Raw genomic sequence first — 18,784 nt, 5'->3', positions numbered from 1 at the left:
AACTGGCGTCATTTCACTAAGGAACAAGGCGGCTACAGTCGGGCGCACTATGTCATCGGCAAAATGACAGGAAACGACTAGCAACAGCGTTACTCAGCCACCGGGACTCGAGTTCTGCACCGGACAACTTCTATTGGCGCGCTACCGGCTACTTGTCTACCGCGATTGGTCGGCTTTCTACATGTCCCCGCCTCCTTGAAGGCGTCACTGTATGTTGCGCCAAAACGAGTGGCAGCCTTTGGCAATTTCGCCGAAGCATGACGCAGAAGTCGGAAGCTCATTGGCCCTGCACCTCTGCGGTGTCTCCGCCTATCACAAATACGCTCGTTTTTGATTGGCTTGATCCGTCCTCCCCGTCCCTTCCTCCACGTCCGCTCGCGCGTGCACAATTTCCGATTCTCGCCCAAGTAAAGCGGCGTAGCTCTCCGCCTCGTCCGTCCGCCTGCGCAGCCTTTGTACGTAGTTTACGCAGCGGGGTTCGGAGTGACAAAGGGAGCGAGCGGAGACAGGCGGAGAAGGAACAGAAAAAGGAATTTTAGAATCCGTGCAGCGGCGTTAGCCAGGCTCGTTAGCTATTCTCCACGGAAAGGGGGCTGGAGGTGGGCTTTCCGAGCCGCTGTCTGCTGCTGTGGGGCTCCTTTTGACTTCCGTATTTAGACGAGTCGAATTGCGCGGCGTGAGCTGTTGGAATAATTTGATTTTAAATCTGGAAATTAGCGAGAAAGAAACTGAATTGTGAATCCCTGGTTTCGCTGAGGCAGGGGAGTGACTGAGGGAGCCGCCATGGCCGGTGCTGTCGGATCGCCGAGTCTCCGTCTCAGTATATGAAGAATTACGCCGGTATTGTGCCGTATATCTCGAGCTCAGTTAGTTAGCTAGCTGCACCACGCCACGGTACTATTGCAAATGCCTTTTCTTTTGCCGCGGCATTAGAAATCGCACATTTCGTTTGGTATTAATTCCGTGCAAACTAGTCACTGACGGCGGTGACTGAGAGGGCCGGCGTTGTTGTATGAGACGCTCAGCTGGCGGCTGTGTGATCGCTCCTCCGGCGAAGGCCCTTCTTCGACCCCCCTCCCCTCCTCCTCCTTCTCCTCCTCCTCCTCTCCTGCCGGTCCGTCCGTGTGTCGTTAATCCGGCCGGGCCGTGCGATGATCTGAGGACGGTCACGGTGCGCAGCCCCGCTGATCGACTGGCATCGGGGACGAGCCCGCGGACGGACCTTCGCCTCCTCCTCGGCCTCCTCCTCCTCCTCCTCCTCCGGGGTTCTTAATTTTAATTTAATTCGAATTGAATGCATCGGCGCTGAGGTTGAGCGCTTCTCCTCGTCAGACTGCCGACAGTCCACACACACAGCCTGGGAGACCGAGACAGCGTTCGGACGGATCCGCGGCGCGGAGAAGATCATCATCATGTCGGGCCGGCCCAGGACCACCTCCTTTGCGGAGAGCTGCAAACCCGCCCCGCAGCCCGCAGCCTTCGGCAGCATGAAAGTCAGCAGTGAGTGCGCGCGCCTGCCGACGCCGTCCTCCTCAGCAGCAGCACCACCACCTCCACACATCGTCGTCATCATCATCATCATCATCACTACTACTGACAATGTTCACCGCGACCGCGCGCGGCCCCTCGAGAGCTCGTGGTTCCGAAGCCGCTCCTCCACAGCGCGGGTTTCGAGCAGCAGCGTCTCTCCTGCCTGTCATTTCCTGCTGCAACACGGATTCTGGAGTTGGAGTTGGGCTCCAGTGGCCGGGTTATTGGAGCACAACCGGCGTGGGCTGTGGGCTGCTGTCAATCGGCCCCTTGGCTTTACTACACCAGTACCCTGCTCCTGATGTGTTTACACCCTTATCATGGGGTGCAGTGTCGGGTTTACACCCAGTTACTTACTGGGGTGCAGTAGTGTCTTCTCTCCGAGATGTAGGTGGCTTTGGAGATAAGCGTCTGCTAATGAATGAATGTGAATAGATTTAAAGAAATTTACAGTGCTACAGTGTACGGTTGACACTTTATAGGGAGCGCTTGTGCGTTTAGCTGTAGGTAAAAATTCCAGAAGTGACTGACAGGGTTAAGTGGAAATGCTTAGCAGTTTATACAGCTGGGTAGCTTTTACTATCTGAACTCAAGGTAAATGTGTCGATTAAGGCTACACGAGGTGGGATTTGAACCTGGGTCCTTTGAGTGCAAGGTAGTAGCTCGCCGATAAGGCATCTACTGTTTCGACATGAGTCAGTGTACATGTCACAGGTACCTTTACCGTATTCTTTCGCTGTGTGTGTGTGTGTGTGTGTGTGTGTGTGTGTGTGTGTGTGTGTATATATCTATTTATCTGATGGTAGTTCAGTCATTTGTTTAGCACAAGGCTTGCATGCCATTTCCTGTGATGTAACACCCCTGGGATGTCCAGCTCAGTGCAGCGTTCACGGTGCACATCACGTTGAATGTAAGACTGAGGCTGGTAATGCCTTCGTTTGTGTCCTGCAGACAAGGCTTTCGCTCTCGGGGATGTGTCCAGCGGCGGCTTGCTTTGAAAGAGAGGTAGACGTTAACAGCCGTGGTCCGAAAGTAGGGTGGTGTGTGTGTCTGCCAGTGACACACGTGCGTTGCTGATGTGTCTAAGCATTAGATACACAGGTCAAGATCTGTGACCTCAGTGGGCAGTTGGGGGAATTGGGCTGCTGTCTGGTGCTGGTAGGTTATTGGTTTGTGTTGCACGGTCCTTTGGACGAGCGATTGTCGTTTTGTGCATCGACCGTCATTTTGAGCATCTGTTGCCTTCCTGTAATGAGCGGCAAAGCCTGATCTTGTAAAATTATACTCTCTTGACTGTTAACCACTACACTCCCTGCTGACTCTTTATGTAGTGGTTAAGGACCTGGATTTGTAATCTTGAAGGTTGCCAGTTTAAGCCCGCTCCCTGCTACTGGTGTTGACCCCGAAGTGCTCTAAAACAAAGTACTCAGCTGAATAGATGGGACAAATACCATATGTTGCTTTGGATGGAAGTGCCAGCTAAGCAAGGCATGAATAATTTTGCCATGTTCAGTGTACTTTGTTTCAGCATTATTTGGCAGGAGCATTTGAGGATGTGACGAAAGTCCTCTTGACACTGTGCAGCATTTTGTTTCTGCACTGCCTGATGTATTGAGGTAACACTGACTCGCTCCCACACTTGTTCAGCCCCCCGCGCATGGCCAGAATAAGTGGATCACAATATATTTGGCGACGTGGAAACGAGCGTGGCCCGACTTGCTCACTTTGGTGCCGTCTATGGCCTCCTGCTCAGTGGGCTGCTCCTCGAGCGCCTTGGCCATCCGCCGCTCATGCCTTCGCCTTGATGTGTAAATGAAGCGGACACAACAAACAGCAGACAGCTGTAAGTCCAGGGCTACCTCCCAGCGCTCAATGGACTCCATGTGAGTGGGTATGTTCGCAGCACCTGTGGAGACCTAGTTGTATGCAATTCCATCCTTCCCGTCAATTGTATGGCATTATATGCCGTTACAACGATGGGCATAGCACCATTTGAACTGGTCACATGTGGATACGAAGGCATCTGTTGCGCTGTTGCACCTGGGTATGTTGTGGGTGGGATGTTGTTAATGCACAACTTAACCTTTGTCCATTTTCATTCTCTGAACGTGTACTGCAAAGATTGTGTGAGCAGTTAAGATGTTATACACAAAACAGGTCTTTTGCACCTCAAAGTTAGTGTCGCTGCATTTAATAATTTCTTATTGGGCACAGTTAAGGGTACCATTATCTAAGGGGTACAATTTGTCACCAAATTGTAGTAAGACTGCCTTACTAAGAGCTGCACGGAGGTCAGTGTACAGGGCACATCTCCCACATACTCTGCTGCTGTAAGTCCATTACAGTAATGGCAGAATATGTGAGCCAGTTTGGGCAAAATGTCAGCAAAATAAGTGGTGTTGATGATGGTGAGCAAAAATAGAAATTTAAATGTCCCTGTGGCTTACGCTTGCATACATGTCACTAACCATGTTGCTTAGAATTTAAAATGTACTTTTTGGCAGTTTTTGATACACTCTACTATAACAGTGATTTGCCATATTAAATTCCAATATCCTTTACTGTGGCTAAAATGCATTCAAAACACCCCATTATTGCAGTGTTGCCAGCGCCTCAAATGAGCGCTGAGTGCAGCCTGTGTATGCACAGTTGGCTGTGGAGGCCCAGGAGCTGGGAGTGTGTTTGACCTGCTGATTGACCTACCGATTGACCCATATTGTGACAGCGGGGGGTTTTGGGGGGTTCGGCTAATTAAAGCTGTGACGGTGCTTGCTGTTATGCCCCAGCCAGCAGCCCTGGAGGCATGCAGGTCAGACATACTTTCAAGTGGGTTCCCTGCTGTCCTTTCTTGAGCGCTCTCCTCTGCTGTCACCTTGGCCTTTCTCGGTTCTGGGTTGTAAACCTCCATTTTGGCGAGCCTTTGGCCCAGTAGTTAGAGCCTGGCTTTGATGCTACGCCAGTGCTTTAGCATGCCTGGAAATCAAGTAGATGTAATGAGAGTTTGAACAGTGTATTTTTCAGATAAATATGTTCGTGTCTGTCTTTGACATACCTGTCAGTACTGGGGATTACAACCTTATTTACAGGTACTGGCAGCCTTTAAAATTGTATGTATAGAAATGTTCATATTCTTTAGGCCCCATCAGCACTCATTATTTATGTTTTCATAAGTCAAATTCTGACATATAACAATAAACTTGGATACCGCAGAGTTGTGAGCTGTTGGCTATATTTTAGGAAACTCTGTCTAGCAAGCATACTACATAATGCTGCACAAATGTATTAAATTTAGTGATGCAATAACCTATAACTAAACAACCACATAAATGAGACTTAAGTGTTCTAAAACAAATGCTCAATAAGATAATGTAAGTAGGAAATGATGGCAACAATGCTTGCAGCAGATGAATGCCATTTATATGCTAGCCAGTTACAGCAAATTTCTTTCTTCCAGTACAGTTAGCCCAGAAGTGATTCCTATATAATCCAGTGATTGCTGATTTCTTATGTTGGATGTAATGATCTTTTTCCAGATACGGTTGTTATGGTAAATTATAATGAAGTAATGTGGTTCTAATTTGTCTGTAGTGAAATCCCAACAAATAAATCATAGGAATACTTTGCATGCAAACCTATCACTGATCATATCTTGCATATTTCCAGGCAAATCTCACTCTTATAGCTCTTCACCATGCCTTTCTTATTTTTCTGTATTTGACCCATGTCATCTTTGACAGTCATAACTCCCAATAAAGCTTTTTTAAATCTCCTGTCCCAGAACAGAAACAGCATATGAACAGTAATTTTGACCAATTTTGAGCTTCACTAACATCTCTTCTGAATAAGTAGAATAAGTCAACGCTGCCTTACTTTCCCTGTTTCTCATTCAAACTTCACACTGTTTGCTATAGGTAGCAGAATCTCCACTGCTTACAACTCAACCAATATCCAGTTTTTGGCTTGGATCCTGATATTAGAGTCTCTTGGATCATTGATTGCTGATTTATCATAAGTTTTAATGAAAATATTACTGAATTATAAATGCTGACAGCAGTTTTAACATTTTACAAAATGAACATCACAAACCTGAAAATGTAAGCACTGTAAAAGCATTAAAAGTAAGCAGAGAAAATCAAGTATTTGATCCCATTTTGAGGTTACTTCAAGTAGATGTTGAGTAATTTCAGAAGGACGGTGTCTCTACACTGCAGATGAGAGAAATAAGTGCTGCTGTCTGCAGAAAAAAGCCCTTTTGGTTATAAACAGACATTTTGGCCACCTATGTAGAGGTAGGGTTAGGGTTGTTCTTGTTGGTGAATTCTAGAGGATAGATTGTGGTCAGCATGTTTATTAAATCAATTTATGCAAGAAACTGATCAGTATAGTTTATTTGACAGTGGTTTGGAGACCAGGGGCACATCCCATTATAGTTTTCATTGACAGTATCAGAATATGTGTAGTACAAATGACATAACTTAAAAGAAATTGGGGGAAAAAATTCAGTCAGATGGTATCAACAGGCAGTGTTCCACAGTGTATAATCCATGTCATAAAATGAAAAGCAATTTTGTATAATTTGGATTTTAATGCCTCTTTTGATTTCAAAGAGGAACGACCACAAAAAAAAAAAATGTGTGAAACTGAGATGGCAAGGCTCTGACATAGTAAGAGCCAAGATGCCATAAGGAAGGCTTGGGTCTGATGAAGATTTGCTTGTGCCTCTCAGTATCACTGCATCACCCGGACCCACATCAGACTCTTTGACTTTGCAAACCTTGACCGGGCCGTGATGGAAAATGCCGTCCGCTATGGGTAGAAGCCTCTTGTCTTCCGGGGCTGCTACAAGCAGGGGAGACACTTGAGTTCAGCCTTAGGCGAAAACACGGCCCAAGTGCTCAGAGGAGTTTCACCTTAGCCAGAAGTTTGCCAGGGAAGCTTGTGCAACTTTTTTTTTCTGTTTCTACTGCTGTTTTTCAGATGTCCCTTGCATGACTGTTGTGGGAGAAACAAGAGATGCTTATACCATTTCTATGCTTTTACTTGGTCTTGTACTGTACCTTCGTGTCCCATTTGGAGCAAGACTCTTAAGAATATAAAGAGATGGCTTTATTTGTCTTTCTGTTGCATTTATTCCTACATTATGGTATATCCTCCATGCATGTTTGGCAGCATTCTTCCCTTCTGAAGATTTTGCCATTTACAAAACATATAGAATTCAGGTTTTTCATCTGTACGTAATGCAATGAAATTCTTACTTGCATCTCTCCCAAAGACTAATAAAAATGTGAATGAATAAATATGCCACCACCATTAAATACATCATCAGACAATATATGTATACATGAACTGGTCATCTGCTTACTGGTACCTGTCAACCAGTCCAGTGTGCCTTGGATATTTTGCAAGGTGTCTTTCTGAACTGTAAAGCAGTCCATTGAGACAGAGCTGAGTTATGATCTGCTGCATTCATGTATATGTGTGTTTTAGTGCAATGCCAGCAAGGCCTCCCACCCCCCATGCTCCTGCACCCCGCTCTATAAATAGTATCTAGGTTAGTGGTCCGAGCATAGAACCGAACAGGTGTTCCGGAAGATGTGGTGCTTCCCTCCCCCCCTTTCTGTGAACCTGTCATTTATCAGTGGGAATCACTGGCTGAATCACAGTGCCATAGCTGAAGTGCATGAGCTGCACGGGTTGATGGGTGTGACCAACCATCAGGGGTCACATAAAGGATGTGGCTGGCCGCTTGTCCCCAGTGCCCGGTAGCTCTGGGTCCTTCCCACCGTTTGCAAGTGCCATATATGAACTCTAGACACGCTGCATCGTGCTCTGCTGACGCTCTTGTAATAAATGTTACGTCACTCTTCAGACTGACTTGTCTAGTATTGTGTTAACCAGACTCCATTTATCGGTAAGTCTTGACTTGATTGGCCAAGGATTGTCGGTATTTGTGAAGTGTATATGATGGCTGCTCTCAATCTTCTGTCAATGGGACATTGTCCAAACTTGCTCCTGATTGCTGACAGTGTGTCGTGTTGGTAGTAGTCAGCGTCACATGGTGTCTCAAAGTTCAGTGGTCACCGAGACACCTGACCAAGTGGCTGTGTTTACAGTCGCTCAGTGCCTTGAGTTCTGAGTCATTGCAGAGTGAAGGCAAATAAGCCACGTGTAGTGAGGTGTTCCATCCAGGGTGTACCTCCATCTGCCTTACACTCAATACTTCTGGGATAGGCTCTGGGTCACCGTGACCCTGCTCAGGACAGGTGGTTATTGAAATTGAATGGATGGATGCTGGTCAAAATTCTGAAATCCTGTTTTTCACTTGTGTTTTTTTTTAAGGCAAGACATGCCACTCTTTATTTTCGTAAAGCTGCTAAAATGAACCAGCTGCCATTCCTCACAGGCATATGTACCCGTTATGTGAATTGTGCTGTAGCCTTTGAGAAACTTTGCTCTCTGGTTTGCACTGCCTTAGTCACCTGCTCGTTGCTGGTCGCTGTCATCGGTACATCAGAACATAACGGGTCACTCTTACCCTGTAGCCTCGATCAGATGCTACGGATACATTCTGATCACACAGACTCCTTAACTTATGAACACAGCTGGGACTGGAAGGCTGTTTGAATTTTACTGCACAATCACAATCCAAAACACTTTTTACAGATGACCCTTGGACTGTTAGCTTGAGTAGGTTCCCTAAAATCCTCGGATATACCTAAAAATAAAGAAAGCAATGCTCAAACAGTTTTGTCAACTTTAAGCAACATTAAAATGAGATCTGCACAAACTTCAGTTCTTATTACTGACCTTCATCCTACAAGCACGTGCAGTGTTTACCACCTTGGCGTTTATCTCCAGTTTTGTCTCCATCCTAAGTTATTAACAGTTCACTTTGTTGCCAGGAATCAGGAATACCAAACTCAAGCTCTAAGAACTGTGTAAGCGAGTTGAATTAAAGGACTCCCACACTCCTGTTTTTCTCGGATGCTGTTTCCTCCAGTCTATCAGATTGGTAGGTAAATACTGTTGTAGTTTTTTGTTGCAGATTGAAACTTAAAAAAGGGGAACAAATGTTTGATTTTCAAAAAATGAGTGCCTTAACTATGTGGAACTTGAGGAGGAGCAAGTGTACATCCTTAATGGTATTCCACTTGTAATATACAGCACAGTTGGTTTGGGGTCCTCCTGCTGTGAATGCCTCTGCAACATGACCTACATCCGTACTGCATCTACAGTTTGTTAATGATGTTAAGCGGGTTGCTGAAGGACTTGACTGCTATGCTGACAGATTGTGCATCGATGTTTTTAAAAAAAAAAGAAAAAAAAAAAGTCCTACCACAATGACCAGCTGTAGCGAGATGAAACAACTAAGGTTCATGTTTTACTGGCAATTAGACATGTCTGATTCATTTTAAATTTAAGCCGTGTTGTAAATTCATTCTCGACTATTCCCTTTTTCATCCTACACGTGCATATGGAAAAGTGGCAAGGAGAGGTCCATTAGTGCTAAGTTATTTCATTTATTTAAATTTTATTAGCATATCAGCACTTTTATACAGAGCATAAAAGTGATACATTTTCCATAGAATGTGGCTCAAAATAAACAAATCTCCCAATACATATTTGGTATAACTGCTGAACACAGATTTCTTGCTGCCTGAAACAATTCTTGAAACAAATTCTGCTGCAGGGTTTACCTATGTTTGGCTCAGTCTATCTTGCCCATAGTGGCAAGAAGCTTCCCAGTCCCTCCTGCTGAAAACTGCTGCAGAGCAGGATGCTGCCACCGCCATGACTGATGGAAGGGATGATGTTACCTGGGTGATGGCTTGTGTTTGGATTGTGATAAGTATAGTAGTTCTGTCACATGAAAGGACACCATTTAGCCTCAGGCCATAGCATCTACTTCCTGAAGGTGCTGAGATCTATTGTCTGACTTCCAACAAACTCCAGGCACCCTGTCATAATGGCCTTTGACAGAAGGGGCTTCCATTCAATTAATTTCACAAAGGATAGCGCTCACTAGTGCTGAAGAGACTGTTGAACTCTGAGCAGTGCTCCCCCTTTCAGCCAGTGAGCTCTGCAGCACTATCATTGTTCTATTTCCCGCTTGGTCACTTCACTGGCCATTCTCCTCCTTGTCCCATCGCGCAGTTTCGGTAGCGCTCCTTCATATTGGTAGTCTCCTGTTGGATAAACTTCCCCTTCCTGTGAACTTAATTACACTCCTGGGAAACTGCAGAGCTTCCACCATCTTTTTCTCATTTTTTTTCTTGCAAAAACTTAGTGTTGTCAAACAGTCAGTTTGGTAGCCTTCACCTATACGAGATCTCGCAAAGTTACTTTTGTATATTCCGCACCTGTGCAACCGAAGAGTTTCCAGATCAGCACAGCTGGACCTATGTAGGATATGAGTGCTTATCAGTTTTTTTTTTTTTTTTTTATACAGTCCTTATTAGTCTTCAGACTTCAGTTTTTAATATGTATAAAGACTAATTACTTTTGAGCTTTTTTAAAATTAAAACACCATTAAAATCGAAATAAATTGAAAATTTAAAAAGTACTTAATCTCTGAAATGTCCATTTGTCAGCTTCTGACCAAGATCAACTTTCATTTGAGCATTTTTATTAATGTCACGCAATGCCTGCGTGGAACTGTAAACACTGCTGATGAGTTGAAAGTGGTCTCACATTCCTGTTCTGATTGGCTGTATTTTACTGCTCTTTAATGGTTGCATTTGGAAATGGAGGTTGTATTTACTCAACAAATGTTTTTTGAAAATATTTCTATTAAATTTAAAAAATTTCCCTTCCCTTTGGCTGCAATAGGGTGGGGTTTTTTTGTTTTCCTCTCTAATGTTGCCAGCTGGCTTACTCAATCATATAATGGTAACTTAATATTTTTGGTGACCTTCACAACATGAGGAGCTTGTGTATATGAGTAGAATTTACATTTCCTGAAAAGTATTGTGTGAACTGTCACTGGGTGCCCTGTTGAGCTGCAGTCCTCAAGGACCACAGTTGGCAACTCTGTTTTACAGTGAATGAATGTTTGCGAATACAGTATTTTTGACTGTCTTCCGTAGTTTGAAAACTAAATCTGATTTTAATACATTCTAATTAAATCTCAGGTTGTGCAGCTTCATTGAGGCAGTTCCTCAAACAAAATATGGCCAACTAGGATGGCTAGCCCATATGTACAGTACTTTTGTATCCCAGGTACATTTCCCATCAAAGTCAGTGTTCTTCTCTATGAGTAAAACAGGAAACGGTGCTCTTCTTACATGTGAATATATGAGCTGCCTAATCTTACTTGGGAATAATTTATGCACCTCAGAACTGTCAGTCTATTATAACGCAGTTAAAATCATTATTTGGTTACGTTTTGAATAAGATAAGGCTACACAATTTCAGTCGGTTGTTCCATAGCAACAGATAACAATGAACGCTCGCGACAATCAAAACTTCATAGTGCTGCTGTGCTGATAGACTTTGGTGCATTTTGTGATGTGCTGAGGAAACAAGGGACCAATGTACAACAAGTCATTATGTGCAGCGTTCGTGTCATTATTTGCTGGGAGTAATCAATCTGGTAACTATACACTCTTCCCCCTAACAATGTCTTGCAGCAAAACTGGAGATAAATGTTGTGAATATCAGTGATGGCATTTTGGCTGAGGTGACAGCTTTGCTACGGAGTTTTAGATTGCACTTTAAGGACACTGAAGTGCTGATAAGCACCAGATGTCTACCTACGGTCATCTCCTGTCTTCTGTGCGTCTGGTGGGAACAAGACGAGTTTAGGTACTGGGTGCGTATGTAAGGAACATATGAAATTGTAACGCTTTACAGGGTTGTACTTATTTATACCCGCGCGTGACAAATGCCATGATCCATACATAGGCAAAACACATGGGTTTGTCTGTAGGTCTTTCCATAGATGATGCTGTTTAAATTTATTCCGTTGCTCGCTCTTTACTGACATGATTTTGCAGGAACAATACAGCATCTCCTGTCCTCTGTCATTTGTATGAGAGTAATCTGCTTTCCTGCACAGCAGCGGTGACTCTTTCAGAGTCAACTTTCCTCAAGCAAGTTCCAGCTTCTATATTTCTGTGGCTCCTCAACTTAGCAACAGTAATTGGACTGGAAGTCTTTTTTAATACCAAGTTACAATCTGTAAAAGCTGGATATTACTGGTGTCACTCAAATCTTCCTGATTGAGGGTCTATAAAAACTTCAGTTATAGCTTTAATAAATAAAACAGTACTCTGTAAAAACTTAACTCTGGAAATAGTTTAAAATGATGCATATATATTATTCAAGCTGGTTTGATGATTTATGCACAATGTGAAACATTAGTCATTGTAACTTTGTTTATTATCGCCATGGTTACGGTCTTTTCCTCATTTGTTCTGTTAGAATCACCACTACTCTCGAACACCAGACACAAGCTGTAAACTTTGAAATTAGTGATTTCTGACCTGTTCTCTTTTGGGTAAGTTTTACTGAGATCTGTGGGTACAACAATTAAACAAGAGTTGTGTTCACTCCATTGCAACAAATTCTGAAATATGGAGACCTGAAGAAATGAATTGCAGGGACGAACGTTTGAATCTCCGAAAATTCCCAAGACTTTCTAAAACAAGCAGCTTGTATTTTTTTTTTCGTTTCCCCCTTTGCAGGTACGTTAAAATTAGTTTTTAACAAATTGATCTTGATTTCCATTTATCAGTTAAAATCCTTTTCTGGCTGTGTCAGTACATTTAATAGTTTAATGGCTGAGAGAATTACAAGATTCAACATTTGTGTTGAAAGCAAAAGATGCTGCTTTATTTCCTCTTTGTTGATCTGCGGTATTGTCTGGTATGGACAGAAGTACTGTGGTGTGCAGGAGCGGGGCAAGGCACAGACAGGGATCTGGCTCGACTGACCGTGCTTGTCCTGCGGAGCTTACATCTCTGTTTACCCATCCTGTGTCCTGTGCTCCGAGTCCTCTTTGTGAGCCCAGTTCAGCTTTTCAGTTCTTATCTCCAAGCCTAAAACATCTGAACAACAGAGAGGCTGTCTGCCTACTTCCCGGTCTTGGCTTGGATGTGCTTGGGCTACTCGGGACGGCAGGAATTGACGTTTGAATACTCGGTTTTAGCGCTCTGTTGCAGTTTTGGAGAAGGCTGATGTACGTTTATTTAGCTGACACTTTTCTCCGAAGCGACTCGGTGTGAAGCTACCTACAATTATTTACCCATTTGTACAGCTGGGTAATTTTACCGGAGCAATTTAGGGTAAGTACCTCACTCGAGGGTATTACAGGTGGAGGTGGGAATTGATCCTGTGACCTTTGGGTCCGAAGGCGCAGCAGCTCTTACCGCTACTCTACCAACTGGTCTGTAGTGCATCTGAACAGGCAAAGCCAGAGAATGTCTGACTCTGTACTGACTAGTCTCCACTGTGGATTTATTGTAATTTGAAAAATATGTTTGTACATTCCCCACATTCTTTCTCTGCACTCACTTTCCTGTGTTCCTCTCGCCTGTAGACCCCCAACTGCCCCCATGGGGCTGGGGCTCGTCAAACCTTTACGTTAGGTTTTGGAACGACTTCTACTGGATGGCAAAACTCTGAAGTCTTAAAAGCTTTAACCAGCTCAAAACTCCGTTTGAATAAAAGCAGTGATTGCGTAGAAGAAATTAAGAATTTTTATAAGTAATGAGCATTACCTTGAAATTGATGTTTTTTCATGGAGCTTTTGTCCAAGAGTGCTTATAGTGTGAGGTTGGTAAAGTCCTCATGTTCATCTTCACATTCCATGTGTACAGCTCACATTCCTGCTAGCGTGCTGATAGTTTATGTATGTTTATTACGTAACAGCTAGTTAACTATTTACGTGCTTCTTGTCGAATGGCTCTGGCAGGATCACAAAGCCCTTATAACAAAGCTGGAATTTGTTGCTGGTAAAGCCTGGTAGATATAAGTGGATTTGTGTGGGGCTTTTGGGGAACTTGGAAAAACCTGCACTTGTTTGAGCACTACTCTGAGTGTTAAACTTATGTTTCCTAGCATCAGCGCCGTGGTTGGATGGCTCCCGGTGACTATCGCTTGAAACCTGATGGGTTTGTTTTTCTCCGCTATAGAAATGGTTCCAGAGACGAGGCAGGGGAGGAGGGGTTGTTTGTTTCCGGCAAAGACGGCTGTTTAACGGGCCACGTAGCTCAGTGCTGTGGGCCACGGTCACTGCGGGGAGCGTGCTCTGAGTTTGCGGAGGTAGGAAGGTGGCTTCCACAGTTCCGCTCACTCCAAAATATACCCCCAGACCACTGCAAAAGCTAGGAATTAAAGAGTAGAGGGTTTTTTTTTTTTTTTTTTTTCCTCCCCCGGATTATTTCCATTGACATAATTTGTCACTTCATAATGATCCTATTTCTTCACTTTCATTTATTCGTTTAGCAGATGCTTTTCTCCAGAGCGACTTGCAATGTTAAGCTACTTCCAATTTTTTACCCATTTATACAGCTGGGTAATTTTTTTTACTGCAACAATTTTAGTTAGGGTAAGTACAGTGCTCAAGGGTACTACAGCTGGAGATGAGATTTAAACCTGCAACCGTTGGGTCCAAAGGCAGCAGCTCTAACCACTACACTACCAGCTGTCTGCTATATTTAAAAAAAAAAGAAAAAAAAAAAAGAAAAAATCTGTGATTTCAGCACTGATGTTTCCAGCAAGAGTTGTATTAGGGCAAGTGGTGTGTTCTAGTCGATGAGAGATGATATGTAATGAGTCTTCCTGTCTGTTACAAGAGGGTGTCTCTAGGTACTGTATTTGATGGGGTGAAGAGTGCGTGCGTGCGCACACACAAGGGTTCAGCCCTTTTTGTGGCAGAAAGTTGCTCTTTTCTCTTACAAATGTGTTTGTGGGCAAGCTATCCTTACATGGTGATCCTTGTTTCCAAAGGGAGGATGTTTCAGACATGGGAGAAATCCCAGGACGCACACCTCGCATGTAGGGGTTTCTCTGGAGGTGTTCTCTTTGGGTGTTCACCCTCCTTGTGAACGGATGTCATTCTTCCCCCCCCTTTTTTTTTTTTTTTTGGCCCTTCAGCCTCACTCGGGCGTAGAGGCTTTACACCAGAGTCCCCTGGGCTTCGGTAATTATCACCTGGAAGAGCTTAGGCTGCAGGCTCAGCTTGCTGTCACTTCTGTTGCTAATGACCTTGAATAGCTTGTCTGACACCAGCAAGAGCAAAACAGACAGTGGTTTGGGCTGAATGTTTCTTTTTAATTGCTTTCTGGATTTTACACCCACCCACATTTGTTTTGTCCTGCTTTTAAACCTCAGAGGGAGTCTTTCCGTTTGTGCCGTTTACTCCCTTGTCTTGCCACAGGTATTCTGAAAAAAATGTCAGGATAACCAGACCTTATGTTCACATGTTTGTCTATGATTTTTACAGTGTTTCAGTGCTGAATCCTGACTGTATGAATAGACACGAGGGTAGTGTTTGGCAACCAGGTTCTCAAATAGTGTGGGCTGCCCTGATATGATCTGGGTGCTACTTTACTCTGGTTTTTATGCCCCATCCCCCAGGTGGCAGCCATGCAGTGCAGGTGCAGTTACTGCTACACAGGTTAACACTGAGTATTTGATTTGTGGCTACTGTTTCCTCCCCCACTCCCAAGTCATCGTGTGAATATCTAATGCTGCTCGCTGTCATCTGACAGCTCCGTGCTCTTTCAATGAATTCCTTGTCAGTACTGACAGCGTGCGGCTTGAAAAGTGGTTCGGCCAAGGCTGGAAGTGCAACATCAGCATTAATTTCGCAATCTTAAGTCATTGGTAACGTCATCTACCTGAAGAGCACTAGTCTTGAGTGAAACAGTTTGTAAGGGCTATGTAGTCATGAGCAACATCCACAGCCATCTGGGTATGTGTCCAGTGTCTGCGTCCTCCGTCTCCTCTACGTCCTCCTGCGTTGCTCACAAAATGAACCCTGCTGGAAGGATGTGAGCTTCCAGGGACGGAAATAGTGGGGGCAGCGAGCCCGGGGAACGGGAAACCGGTGCGTTGTGTAATATGGATCAAAGTGCTTCTGTCAGCTGGCAGCAGAAAGCAAGTTAATGTGTGATGGCACCTGTAGCTGTGCAACACTGCTGTTCCAATCTGAACTCGCTTAACATGTCCTTAAGGTTAGCTCAGTGGAAGCGCTTCTACGTTTTTAAACCTGTGTACTGCATTACAAAGCATTTAATTTTTACAGTTGTGCCTTCTATGTCCACGAACTTGTCTTGCATCGAGTGGACTCGTGAATATTTAAATGATTTGTACATTCATGTGTGCATAGCAAACGTTTCTCGTTTCTGTTCGTTGCTTATAGTGTGAATTTTCTAAATAATTCCAGGTATGTTTCCTAAAGGTCTAGCTGACATCTTCCACCAAGGGTTTAACCCGAACCTTTTAGACAAAAAGTACCACTCATGAAGCATTAAGCCCTCTTAGTGCCCTGTTTACATGGCATCTCAAAGTGCTTTATTGATATGGTCAAAAAAAGGGTTAGGGATACATCTTAGAGGAATTCAGAAAAGAAAAAAAAGTCATCCAAGATTCTGACGGTAATAACCACTGAGAAATGGTTACCTCTAGCTATGGATTATGGGTGCATTTGTGTGTGCGAGAGTTTTTAGTGTCTATAGTTTTAACATGAACTTAATTGTGTTCATGCATAATGGAGAGGAATTGAGAGGCAGAAGATAAAAAGGCATTTTTTTTGGAGACGGTTTCTTTGATTGGCCATTTGCTCTGCCTCTCTCCTTTTGTGTCTGCTGTAATGTGCATCCAGTTGGGAAGCGTAGTGTAAACAGAAGCGTTCTGTTTGATGCCTTTGTGTGTTCCAGCCACTGTTAATGAACGGAGAAGCTGAGTCCTTTGTAGTGTCACGTCCCTGATTTGAATTGATCGCCCAAGCATAATGCTCTTCCTTGTTTGTGGATGGATTCCATAATTGTTTTTGATCTTTAATTCCACCTTATAAATGGTTTGTTGTGGTGTTTGGCAGCGAAATTGAATGTAGTTAGCTGTGTTAGGGTTGCTTTTCGAAGGGAGCCATGGCTGTGATTGCATGTCGGAAACAGGTTTTTCTGCACCGTGTTCCTCGCCGCCATCGTGTCTTTACATGGGCGTTCAAGTCCGGATACGTGGATTTCTCCGTGATGGGATAGGTATTGGGAGTTTTCTGCTCTCGGGATGAAGCAGAAGATTGTCTAGATTTCTCCAAAATCTGAAATTCGCACAGTCTTGAGTTATTCCAGAGTGCGTGCAGGTTACTTTGCCATTACATCAGAGCTAATATGAATACTTTTACATTTGGCATTGGCAAGGTCTGTGGATGTAAATTTAGAGTTTTGGTGCCCAGAAACCGAAAGTCGCATGTTCGAATCCCGCCTCTGGGTACAGTGCCCTTGAGCAAGGTCCTTATCCTAAAATTGCTCCAGTAAAGTTACCCAGCTGTATAAATGGGTAAATAATTCTAGGTTACTTATCATTGTAAGTCGCTTTGGAGAAAAGCATCAGCTAAACGAGTAAATGTGAGAAGCACAAAAATGGACTTGATGGTCTCGAGTAATGGCTAGATGTGAGCGATTTGGAGGAGTAGAAGAATATGCTTGCACACAACCTGAGGGCTGAGAGCTGGAAAGTTAGGCTCACTCAGATTTCATCTATGAGGCCCCAGAGTATGTTTGCGAAGGCATTTCGATTCCACACCATATCCGCCTACCACAGGATAGATTCTGCTTCCAGGCTAAGGATGTGGCTGATGACAATGAAGGCAGCAGTTCGCTGGGGATCTGAACCTGAAACCCTCTGCCCCCGCAGTGCCAGAGGCCTGGTCGCGGGTGCGACTTCCCATCCGGTGTTATCGGTTGGCGTTCCACCGGCAGGGCTGCGCTCCGCTCCTGTGTGGGCCGGCTTTAATTAACCATCGTATCGGCACAATGCAGTGCCGCATCCTGCATGAGGCAATAGGTGTGGGAGGCTCGCAGAGAGAGGAGCGCAGAATAAGGTTTTTATTTATAGAGCAGGATTAAATCGGAATGCTGTGAGTAATGTCGTCTTGCTGCTGCACGCAGAGGATCTTACTCGTTCACGTTTCATTGGGGATTGACACGGGCACCTGTGGACCCTAAGGGGCATTTTCCCCACCTCTGTGCCCTGGCCTCGCCATCCAGGGAGGAAGCATTGAGTCAGCGCGCAGCTGGGCCACGTGCAGGGCTTTCATTTCCAGAGAAGTCCGCAGGTTAAAGTTACTGATAAATGCAATTAACATTTGTGTCTCTTCTCTTCTGTGCTATATGCATCAAACTTTTTTTTTTTTTTTTTTTAAAAAAAAAAAATCCGTTTTAAAAGTGCTGCATCTCGCGGCACAGCAGGTAGGGAAACGTGTTGTTCGAGTTACGCTTTTAGTTTGCGTACTCCAAAAATAAATGGATCCTTAACGGATTGAAACCAGGTGTAACTGAATGAATCATTTACATAAAACCGTACGTTTTTATAAGAACTGGCCCGCTGCAGCCCTGCCGTCGCTCCGTCTCGCTCACACTGCAGCAGTACGCAGGCCAGTAGGATCGATGCAGCTCTTACCTCGGGAATGCATGTGCACACTGCAGTACGCTGCTCGCTTGGGGCTTTGTGCCAGAGGCTGCCGGTGACCTCTTCTCCACATCCGCTGCCCTCTGCCTGCTCATACTTTTTGAAAATGTAAGAATTGATGACTCTTAGGCTTCTGCATTATGTTTTTGATGTAACCTTTCAAGTATTTCTGTTGCTTTTCATTGCTGCCTTCTGCCCTGACCTACTAATCTTATTTTCCAATAAATAAATGAGCAAACACATTTCCCTTTCTGCAAATATTTTTCATTATCCTTTTCCTGTTGTGGTAACAGTGCTCCGGAGTCCTCGTGCAGTTAAGGCTGTTAGGATCGGGGTGTGAGAGAGAGCGTCGGAGATACCTGGCATGGTGAAGTGACACGCTTTGCTGTTTGTGAGCCTGTGGATGTTTCAGACTTGAGAGCACCCTGTATTTTGAGTGTGGACAGTCAGTGTCCATGTGAGTGAGCCTGAGGACCTTGCGTGTGTGGAGGTCTCCCGCTGTTGTACCTGCTTGAGCTCCGTTTCTGTAGGGTAAGCTGAGAAGTCACCGTTCCGTTGTGAGTTGCACAGAGGATCGGAGGACACCGGCACATTTCGGCCAGCATTTCGATAGACT

General features: G+C 44.4%; 1 protein-coding gene across 2 annotated transcripts in view; it reads left to right on the top strand.

Annotated features, from left to right (window-relative positions):
* The first annotated feature begins 398 nt into the window (after window positions 1-398).
* The window catches only part of LOC108920063 (glycogen synthase kinase-3 beta), a 45,589-nt gene continuing 27,203 nt past the window's right edge, over window positions 399-18,784 (top strand). For both annotated transcript variants that reach the window (XM_029257863.1, XM_029257862.1), the window contains exon 1: window positions 399-1,500. In XM_029257863.1, the coding sequence (XP_029113696.1) occupies window positions 1,413-1,500 (88 nt within the window). In that variant the 5' untranslated portion in view covers window positions 399-1,412. The remainder of the gene's footprint in view (window positions 1,501-18,784) is intronic.

This window comes from Scleropages formosus, chromosome 14, assembly GCF_900964775.1.
Source record: "Scleropages formosus chromosome 14, fSclFor1.1, whole genome shotgun sequence".
Taxonomy (NCBI): domain Eukaryota; kingdom Metazoa; phylum Chordata; class Actinopteri; order Osteoglossiformes; family Osteoglossidae; genus Scleropages; species Scleropages formosus.
The sequence above is the reverse complement of the archived record's forward strand: the minus strand, read 5'-3'. Positions and strand labels throughout refer to the sequence as shown.